The sequence below is a fragment of the Castanea sativa genome, chromosome 12 (genome assembly GCF_040712315.1).
Source record: "Castanea sativa cultivar Marrone di Chiusa Pesio chromosome 12, ASM4071231v1".
NCBI classification, from domain to species: Eukaryota; Viridiplantae; Streptophyta; class Magnoliopsida; order Fagales; family Fagaceae; genus Castanea; species Castanea sativa.
Window position 1 is genome coordinate 31,177,174 of NC_134024.1, and position 11,142 is coordinate 31,188,315.

The following is an 11,142-nucleotide window of genomic DNA, read 5'->3' on the forward strand; positions in this document are numbered from 1 at the left end:
AGAGGGCAACGGAGCCCAAGAGACATCGGGGTTATGTCGGCAAAGAGTGAGCCACACGTGACTCGGCCGCGGTGGTACACAGTCACCGGGAACCTTAGGAAAGTGGCCGTGAACATTGTACCAAGGATCTATGAGGGGGGCGCACTCGCTATTAGGGTCGCACCATTCTACTTCCTCATTGGAATGGTCCGACTCAGAATAGGCAACCTCTTTGCCTGCCTCATGTACAACAAGATCATTAACAACCTCCTTTCCCTTACGACGGGAAGAGGATTGACCTTTCGTCGGAGTCATAGTATATCGGTTGATAGGAGAAGAGGATTTGTGGTGGTTGGGAAGGAAAACACAGAGAAGAAAAGAGAAGAGAAAGGGTGTTTGTGCCCAAAATCTAAAAGGACTCGGCCTTAAATACTCGCGCCATGGGGAAAGGTGTGAAGGGATGCGATGGGTCAGTCAGCGGATAAGGGAAGAAGTTAATGAAGCGGAGGCTATGTTTCAGAATAACTGATAAACTGGAAAATTCGAAGAGACAACACTGTTCACGGCAGGAAAAGAAAAAAAAAAGACGTGTATGAGTTGGGTCCACTTTTAGAAAAAGCCCGTGAAGGAAAAGAAGAAAAAGAAAACGGAAGGGATAGAGAAGTATTTATTCACATATGAACTACAGAAGCACTTCATATGCTCAGGGGGCTAAATGTAGATGCTTATTTTTTGTGGAAGCCTAGAAGGAGGAAAGGCCCAAAGACATGGGCAGAAGAGAGTGGGATGGAAATTCCATTAAGCTAAGTGGCAGGAATAATGGATAATGGGACCATAAAGCAAATAAATGGATCCTGAAAAAGTAAATGGGCCTAAAGAGGCCCAGAAGAAAGAAATAACAAACCCATGGGCTGTATGGATGTAGAAAAGTGAGAATGGGCCACGGTTGTCACAGCAGGCCCAAGGCAATGTATGTAAAGAAAGTAGAGGGCAATGGGGAATCCATGAGCCTCAAGAAAAAAAGTAAGAAGCACTTGGGCTAGGGAAGCCTAAGGAGTTGGTAAAAGCCCACGGGAAACATAGAATTGGAAAGGGCCAAGAATTCCCAAGAAAGTAAATGGGCCAAGGATGCTTCAAAGGAAAATAGGCGGGACAAGGGAGCCTGCAAGTAGTAAAGGGCCCAATGAGTTTATTGGGCCTTCAGAGAAAGAATGAATAGAAAAGCCCGGAGAGGCCCAGCAGATTTGGGTCAAGCAAACCTCACGGTAGGCATAGCAGAATGATGCGGTAAGAAACAAATAACAAGGGCTGGAAGCATAAGAACAGCCCACAATTGGGCAAGGCCCAGCCTCTAAGAGAAGCAAACCATAAATGCGAAATCAGGGAAAGTAGCCCACGCCATAAGAAGCCAAAGATGAATGGCAGACATGGCAAATTGACTTTCAAACCGCGGCAGACACATGAGTAGCGAGTAGAACTTGGATGAGCATGAGGCAAGACACTCGCGAGGCCCATGTACCACCAGCCTGTACCCAGCCAATACAGGAAAATGGTGAGGTCATGGGTCAGAGGTAAGGGGGTATGGTTTGGCGGTGGAGAGGGGGAAAAACCCATTTTCGTGTTTCCTACTCAAGTCCTTTTAGAGGCAATGTCCTGCTGGGATGACATACCACCTAAAAGAGGTAAAGCTGAGTTGGAACCACTAGGTGCATGCCATGAGGGACGAAGAGAAGTAGAGTACTTACACCGTGGCAGGTAAGAGTGCCATGGCGAGCAAGCAAACAAAAGAGTTTTCTTTGTCTGGTGAAGTAGAATGGCACAGCCAGCGCAAGTAAGTGGCGTTGGTTGGGTGATTGACCAGTCAGTAATGGTCAGCAAGAACACCCACACCAGACAAAAACGGTTAAGGGCTAAAATGGTAAAAATCCGCTACGGCTGGCCCCTATATATGGGACCTTTGCTGTGCACGGCAAGGAGGATGGCAACCTCCAGGATATAATCACTAGAATCACAAAGACAGTGGGAGTGAGAAAACGAGAAGAAAAAAGAAGAAGAAAGAATCAGAGAAAATAACAAGAAAAGTAAAAAATGAAAAGAAAGAAAGGAAAGAATTAAAGAATAGAGAGAAGAAGTAAAAAGAAAAACAGGGAGAACGGAGTGGTAGGCATGCACCGAATGGGTCAATCTCCCTCTTCCTCTCTAACCCATGCTTTCTGGTAACGGGAAAAGACCTCCTTAAACACAAGTTATTCAGGCCCGCCCCTTCAAAGCAGTTAATTCTCCTTCAGAAAGGTTAATCGCGTTGAAGAGGTGATTCCCCTTCTTGACTTAGGCTTGGCAACATAACTTGGTGCGGCAGACTGACGTTCATTTCCTTTAAGCTTACTGTTATTCATTCAATACCTATTCTCTTGTTGTTATTTTCATAACGCAGACATCCCTTATCAAAGCCCATTACTTGCTTCTGTCTGAATCATAAAGGAATTTATTATTATCTTTATTATATTTGTCTGCCATAATTAACGTAACAGTCTTGCCTACTATGGGCATGTGATCAAAGCCTGATTTAACAGGGGCATTGTTTTCGCACAAGCCGGACCAAGGAGGGTTGCTCTTGGACAGGTCCCAACTCCTTGATCCAGATATCTTCAGGCCTAGTGTAGTGGCAGGCGACCTAGCTCAACATTTGCAAAAAAGGTCCACACAATTAAATTATGGGTATTTTTGATATTTTATGAAGTTATAACTAATTTTCTGAATTCTCTTAATATATTGAGATAAAATAAAAGGCAAAACATTATTTTCGTCCTTAAATTTTACCAAAAAGTTTATTTTTCATCTCTAATCCTAAACTTTTGAAAAGTTCATTTTTCGTTCCTAAACTTTTGGAACTATCCTTAAACTTTACAAAAAAGTTTGTTTTTATTTTATTTTATTTTATTCCTAAACCGTTGGAAAAAGATTCTTTTTCGTCTAAAATTTTGTCTCTAAAGTCCAAACTATTAAAAAAAAACTCTACATAAAGTTTAAGGATGAAAAAAGAATTTTTTAAGTATAGGAACTAAAATAGTATTTTACCCTAAAATAAAAGTTTGAGAACAAATTTTAAGATTTTTTTTTTTTTTTTTTTTTGCAGAGGCATGGAAATTGGGCAATATTTTCTATCTTGATGATGCCAGGGCCCAGATGAGTGCTTGATGTTGACGAAGTGGAGAAGGTGCTAGATTTCCCATGTCCCTCTTTGTTATTTAGCCAGAATGTAACTCCCTAATTTCTTGGGTTATCATTCTTTGGAGTGATACAACAACTTGAGTAGGCGCTTGATCTTGTCATTGTAGACTTAACATTTCAGTGTGGGAGGAAAGTGACGATGTAGAGGGAGGTGGGCAAAGGCTAGGGAGAGAGTGCCTAAGGTGGTTGAGGGGCATTCTTTCAAATTTATTAGGCCTTTAAGAGGATTTTGAAAATAATGTTGACAGAGGCGGAATTTGCACATGAAATTTATAATTTCTTGCCATAATAAATCCAAACAAGTTACTTTTCATGAAAGAATTTTAAATTCTTTGATATAACTAAACTCTGCCAATAAAATTTTCACCCAAACGCATGATATAATTAGATGTTTCTAGTATCTCTAGTCACCTTAATAGTTAATACTCAAGTCCCTTGTGAGAAAAAAAGAAAAAGTCTAGGACTTTTTACCACATCTGTAATGTGGCAAAATGTGATTGGTGAAAAAAATTGTTAATTTATGGGTAAGTGATAATCAACCATTTACATTCTGCTATGTCAAAGTTGTGACAAAAAAGTACCTATAACTTAACTAACTTTAATTATGGTAACAAACTAAACTATCTTTAACTTTAGCCCAAAAAAAAAAGAAAAAAAAAAAGGACTTAGGCTTAGGAATATTGAAGATGGGAGAAAAAGAGGCACCCAAACAAAACAACCAAATTCTCATCCCTTTGGATCTGAAGGGGTGGAGGTAGGGACAGACCCAAGAGGGCCCAAGGGAGCCCGGGGCCCCTAGCCCAAAGGAAATATTTTTTGGGTCCCCTGGCCCAAAGAAAAAAAGAGAAATTTTTTATTAGTTATATATATATTTATTTATTTATTTAGAATTGCACTTCGCTCCTCCAAAAAGTTATACTCCCTCCTTTTAATTAGCCTAGCCCAACTAGCAACTATTAAACTCAAAAACTTAATAAAATAAAAACTTTAAAATAAAAAATAAAAAATAAAAAATTCTAGTTAGCTCAATATTAGAGTACTAGCATCAGGTGTTTTAAATTATAAATATTTAGTATTTAGAACACCAAATAACAAAACACTATTATATGAGACATTTCAAATGCTATATTAAAATAGCAAAAATAAGTTTTGGTTTGTAAAAATATTTTTTTTTCTTGCAACAATTGATGCTCTTAAAAAAAAACAATATTATTTTGTATTATTTTGTCTTTGTTGGTAGATGATTACATCTTAATGTATTAAGAAATAATAATTTTGTGTATTTATATAGTTGATGTAAGTTCACAATTGCGCCTGGACCCAAAAATAAACATGGGCTCAGGCCCAATGAGCCTTAAACAATAAAATTTGTAGAGTGTGGGTTCGCAATCTAGTTTGATGGTGTTTGAAGCTTGATGAACAGGCTAGAATGTTACAGTGTTTGCAAACAATAAACAAGTAGGGCAAATGAACCTCCTTGGACGTAAGCCGAAGACAATTTATATATTATTGCTCTTTTTCTTTCAAAGATTACAGTTCTTCGTCTTTGTCTAGCTACCTCCCTCTTTTCTTTACTCTCTTCCCTCCTTAAATACTTCTTCTTCTTCCCTCTTTATCCACGTGCAACGCAAATCACCCTATTAGAGGTCATTTCCCCATTAATGCGGCCAGGGAGGTAGATGCAGGGTCTTTGATGTGGAGGTAGCAGCCTTTTCCCCAGATATTTCTGTGACACCTTTGCATCTAGAGGGTGTTTAGATCACCCTCTTACCCTTCGGTTTTCCCAGAGTTCTGCCTTTAATCTTCTTAACCAGTCCCAGGGTCATTGCTGGGCTTGTCCGAGAAGACAGTACTCCTCGGACACATCCTCGGACCATTACAACGTAGACTAACTTGTGGGGGGCCTGGAGGGCTTAATCAAAAACAAACTGGTATCCATCAAAAAAGCCCCGAGCCCAAATGTTTATTTGGGAACTTCTACCTCCCACAGTTGATATTTTTTTGGTACTATATAGATATTTATTTGGATTTTTTTTTCTTATGCTTCAGCCCATCCTAGTTTGCAATCCTACATCCACCTTTGCGCAGAGGTGTTGAAGACAGAGGGGTTGTAGTTGGGGGAGCTTGGTAGTGATGGCGATCATCGCAGTTTTGAAAGATGAGCTTCTGGTGTTGGGTATGGTAGTGCTGTGGACGTTGCGGTTGGTGGTCCTTGTTGGTGATGGTTTGACAATAACAAGTAACTATCTTTTTTCTTGGTGGTGTATCGTTTATGTGTCATTGCAATCTTGGGAGTGTTGCTTTACTCTTGTACTAGTAGTTTTCACCCATTAAATAACATGCTAGAGTGAAGTGACATATAGTATGAAAATTCCCCAGTTATGAGAATGATATACCATCATTTTTCCAATTTGATATAGACCAGGAAACTCGAGAAAGTTCAAATGCTAGATAAAGCTAAATATATTAATATACCATCCATTTGGAATGCTATGTAGCACAGATTTGAACGATATACTTTCTCTGATTTTGCTTATGCTAAAACTTAGACTACTTTTTTAGTCAAACAACAACAATAGGCTACATACAGAGAAGAAAAGGGAAGAGCTAGAGGGGGGAGGGGGGGGGGGGTGTGGTAGTGTCACTCATGTGAACCTTCCCACCTGTAACATTTGGAGATTTTTCTATATTGTGCTTGTTATTTAGGTAATCTTGTTCATTTGGACTCGATGGAAAATACTTGGGACCATCAGTTGGAAAATGGTTTCATGCAATACATAAAAAGATAGAAGAATTACAAATAAATTTGGTATGAAATTAAGCCAACAAAAACAAAAACAAAAACAAGGACTTAACAAAATTTATTAGGCCTATAAGAGGATTTTGAAAATAATGTTGATAGAGGTGAAATTTGCACATGAAAGTTTGACCCTCAAATTCCAGATATATTTTCTTCTTAGAATTTAAAATTTCCTTCTCATCCCAAACAAATAACTTAATGTTGATCCACATGCATAATAATTATCCAATACATGTGAGATGGGATACTATGTGCATGCTTAATTTTCCCAATAAAGAGAAATGGGTTCTCCCCACTTATTTACCCAAAAAGAGTGAATGAGAAATTACTTTTACTCTTTGATGCAACTCAAATGAATCCTTCCCTCAACTTCTAGAGCATAATTAATGAATCTTGTAGGAGTAGGATATTATTACGATCGATATTATTATCTAATATAGACGTAAGACGGGATACAATATGAATGCTTTCAGGTTACAAAGAAATGAAAGAATTGTGAATATCTAATAATCTATATTTATAAAAGAGGTTTTTATTTTATTTTATTATTTTATTTATGTATATTTGACAGAGGGAATCTCAAATTTAGAACAAAAAAAAGGAAAAAGAAAAAAAGAGATATCTTGACAATATGCATGCATCAATTCCCTAAATCAATTTCCTCCTATACCTTAAACCCATTTTCCAAGCCTCATCAAGCACTTGGTTGAGATGCATAAAATTGAAGTAACAAAAAGAAAAAAAAGAAACATCAAGGATCTTAGAAGTTAAATGCAAGCCTGCCCCGCGCCACAACAAGCGCATAATCAAAGGATTCTTGTAAGTGTTGTTAACCTTACAGGCTAGCTAGTGATCCCATTTTTTTAACAATTTGGTTGCGATTGATGTATGAAAATAATACCAAAAATCTTAAAAGCATCCGAGAAGATGGAAGTAATGATGTTAAGGAATTGTATCATAAAAATGGGCTAGCTCTTCAAGTTACTCAGAATTTGATACCCCTTTTAGTTTATCCTTATATTACACTATTGCGGATTTTCGTTCTATAGAATATTTGAGACACACGCTAAATGTGTCCACTGTTCTTGTCAATTCAAGGGTTTGGTATCTTTTCTTAAGAATAATTTGTACGAGAAGAACCAAACTATTGTAGTATATATACTATACTATATATACGGCACAAGATCATATAGACAAACATATATAATTCGTCACTTATTTGGCTCATGTAAATCTCAAAAAGGTTAAAGATACATATTCAAAGCAGTTCCACTAGGGAGAAAGAAAGATTTGTATATAATCTTTCAAGAACCTAGTGATGGGAGACTATAGCTGGAATCTTAGTCACCCCAGCATCTACATCGTTGTTGCTAATTGATCTAATGCTGTCTGTGATTGGCAATTCATGGGTTCCACTTTTGTCATCATCTTGTATGGCTTTTGCGTTTGGAAGAAGATCTTTGCTTTTGCCCCACACAACCGTGTAAAGGCCGAAGACTATGAGGATTGCTCCAATTATACTGAAATATATATAGTAGAACAAACCATTTAGATTATCAGCACAAAAGACATTGCTCAAAAAACTCACACATGATTTGTATGTATATGTACCTCCCAAGGTGGGTTATCTCATTTAGAACAATGGCACCCAGAGCGGCTGTGATGATCATGCACAGTGGGCTGAAAGACGTGACGAACACTGGACCGCGTTCCCTGCTAACGATTCCTTGTACATAATATGCGATTCCAGAGCAAACGATCCCCTAATAACAGTTTTTAATGGTGTCAAATTAAAGAATATGCGTTCCCCATGTTGCTCACTTTTGGAGTGTGTTATACATATATATAGCCACAAAATAAAGAAGAATATGTATATATGGCATTCGATGAATCTATACTTACAGAGTATGCAGCAGCAAGGAGCCTTGAGTCCCAGCCAATAGCCCACACACTCATGTCACGTTCCATCACAAGTGTCACGATTGAACCTTCTATCATGCCCGTAAGGCATATCCAAGCTGTGAGAGAGAGCTCAGCTGGGTACTTCTTCAAAGTAAATGACTGAAACCACAAGTACCACCCACAATTAGTCACATAATTTCAACACACTTTCCTCTTCACTATTTATAAAGTCCCTTTAAGCTACAAAACTAGGGTTGATTTTAATAGGGTTGCAACAATTGTCTAGTGGTAATTACATCCTTTTTTGGTACTCTTACGAGGTATTGGTTTGAATCCTTCCTCTTTCTCGACAAAATTCTTATTTCAAAAGGAGAAATTACTTAGGTGAAATTTAAAGGAAACATTAATCAATACCATAATTAAGGGGAACGGAACAAAAGAGAGTAGTAAGTAATGTGTGTGTTGCTCACTTGCAATATAAAGAAACTGGCCCAACCACAGATACTTGCTAGAAGAAACAATGTGCCAGTGACCCAATGCTGATCGGCGGAGTCATTGTTGGCTTGCTGTTGGTTATGTGCTCCTTTCTTAAGGAAGTCGATGATGGGACCTTTGTACAAAGTCATAACCATAGCTCCCATGACTGTGATTGCAGTGCCCACTACCTTGGCTGCACTATGTAACTTCTTGAAATTTACGGTCTCTAACCTGATATTGATTAGATAATGATTGATCACGTAATTGCACTAAAAAGTGGAAACTGACGCAATATGTTTTACCAAGATTATATCACTTTTACTTTATGATATATGATTGTAGATACGTGCATATATGGAAGTTCTTTTTTTATTTTTTATTTACCCCTTAACAATAAAAAATTCCCCTTGTAAATTTGGCAACTTGCAATCGCATTTGTCACGTCAAAATTTAACAAGAATATTCCAGGAAAAGTGGAACACCCTGATGGCTGATACACCTTTTAAAAAAAAAAAAAAAAAAAAAATCTAGGCAAAAAATTATTTGTTTTGTCATTAATATATACTTAAAAGTTAATAAAACCATCATTAAGTCACCCTTCTGGGCCACTAGAAATGGTATTTATTTAGTGGCCCCACTTTGTCACCTAATTGCTGGCTCCTACGTATACATATAACTTTTCATTTTGCATATATAAGTGAATGATGACTCGTACCTGAATATGAGTGCCATTATGAAGGTTATGGCGGGGAGCATATTGACAGTGGCAGATGCAAACGTAGCTGAGGTGTACTTCATCCCCAAGTTATAGCAGTTCTGATCAAGTACCGGCCTGACAAATCCACACTAGCTATATTAGACCCTTATTTACAACTAAAAAACAAAAAAAAGCTCTTAATTTGCTTCCAGCTTCAAAATTAAGACAGAATGAGTTAAGTTATCAAACCCATGCATGGAAATGTAACTAAAGCAATATAGTGTTGAGAACTTGATTTTGTATAGATCAGTCTTTTTGTGTAGGTGGAATAGACACTTGCACATTATATATGATGGCTTTGCATGGTAGATCATTTCACGCAGATTTCCATTTAAGTGATTTCATAATTTTTCATGTCCATGAAATGACAGAATCCAATTCCAAATTAAAGAATATGCATGTATGGGACCAAAGGGACAAAAGAAAAAAGAAAAAAAACTTTGGAGATTTGCTTCCTTTTAATCGAATAAGATAAAGATCTGTTTCCAGTTGCCCATGTTAAGTTTCTCTCACATTAGAGCCCTGAAAAGAGTTTGTTCAGCCCACTTGGCTTCCCCAGCTATCAAGAGTAGCTTTCCATGCATGCCTAAGCATATATGTACGATCTCTTAGCAAAGAAGTTTATTTATATACCTAGACACCTCTAAATACTACCTCAAAAGACTAATGCGTGTATTTATATATACATATGCATAAGTAATTATTTAGTACTTTTGAAGTTTAGTGACATGACGAGACTCTCTTCTTTTATTAATTTGAATGGTAATTACTTATGGAGGTCAATAATTATAGGTGTGTGTTTTCATGCATGCATGTAGAAGCATTTATGCAGGTACGTAAGCTAGGTATTTAGAAAATTACTCCAGGAAACCAAGCGCGAGAATTCTTAGGAAAATCGGCAGAGTCATCTTTGGTCTTATTTTCCTGCAAAGAGAGAATGAAAAACAATATCATGCGAAGCTCAAAAAGATTCATGGTTCACTTAGTATAGCAACACATGCACAAGTGTGAGTGAAAGAGAGAGCAACACACACCGTTCAAGAACAATCGCAAAGGGCGCGATCAAAACCGTGGCAACCACATGACGGTACACTGAAAGTACGTAGTGACTCATTCCTCGCTTCAAAGAGACCAAGGAAATTATGTACATTCCTGCATAACCAAACTGCAAGGAGACCATAGCCAAGTAAGGTTTCGCCTTCTTTAGCGTCACCATGAGTCCCATCTCTGTCTCTCTTTCTCTCTGTGTTTGTGAATGCGTGTGTTAGATGCTCTCTCTCACACACGCTTAATTACTTCTCTATGTTTGCCTGCCAGCACTAAAATGAGAAAGGGCCTTCTTATAGGCATGAAAAAGCAAAAATAAAGAGAACCCATTAGCACAACTCTCCTATACATGTCTAAGGCATTTCTCTCTCCTGGATTCCCTTATCCATTAACTAAAATATTTTTATTCGTTTTATTTTATTTATTTATTTTTTTAAATTTCTTTGTGGGTGTAAAAACACCATATTCCAAGCAGATATAATCCTCTTTACCCCCTCAAAAAAAGAAAAGAAAAAAAGAGAGAGGGTTTTGCGTGGAACTTTATTATGATAATAATGCTTTTTTCCTTTTATTTGTTTAATTTATTTATGTGAAGTGGGGGTTCGATTCATTGACCACCAAATAGAAATTAGGTTTAGTGCTCCATCGTGATGTATGTGGGGTTATGTGGTGTTTTTTGACGGTAGGTGCAACGAAGAGTGGACACCATTTCCAAAAGATGGTTTTGAGTGAACTCACTATCCATTGGGGGAGATTTGATTTACTCTCTAATTAAGAGCAATTTGACCTCAATCAAGTAAAGTTAGTGCACATGGCGTGGCTAGTACTTGTTTTTTTTTTTTTTTCGAATGCCGCCAAAATATATTTATATATAGTGGGGTTTAGAAGAAAAAATTCTGTTTCTCTTAATTTCTAATCAGTGTGCACAAGAACTTATTGTGTTCAACTT

General features: G+C 37.5%; 1 protein-coding gene across 1 annotated transcript; it reads right to left on the bottom strand.

The window, feature by feature from the left end:
• Positions 1 to 7,200: 7,200 nt before the first annotated feature.
• Positions 7,201 to 10,473, bottom strand: LOC142621252 (WAT1-related protein At4g08300). Its single transcript, XM_075794571.1, has 7 exons — positions 10,181 to 10,473; positions 10,008 to 10,070; positions 9,105 to 9,221; positions 8,383 to 8,620; positions 7,913 to 8,071; positions 7,622 to 7,773; positions 7,201 to 7,530 (listed from the first exon to the last, which is right to left on the bottom strand). The coding sequence occupies exons 1-7, from the start codon at positions 10,369 to 10,371 to the stop codon at positions 7,323 to 7,325; spliced, it is 1,128 nt and encodes a 375-aa protein (XP_075650686.1). The 5' UTR covers positions 10,372 to 10,473; the 3' UTR covers positions 7,201 to 7,322.
• Positions 10,474 to 11,142: the final 669 nt, after the last annotated feature.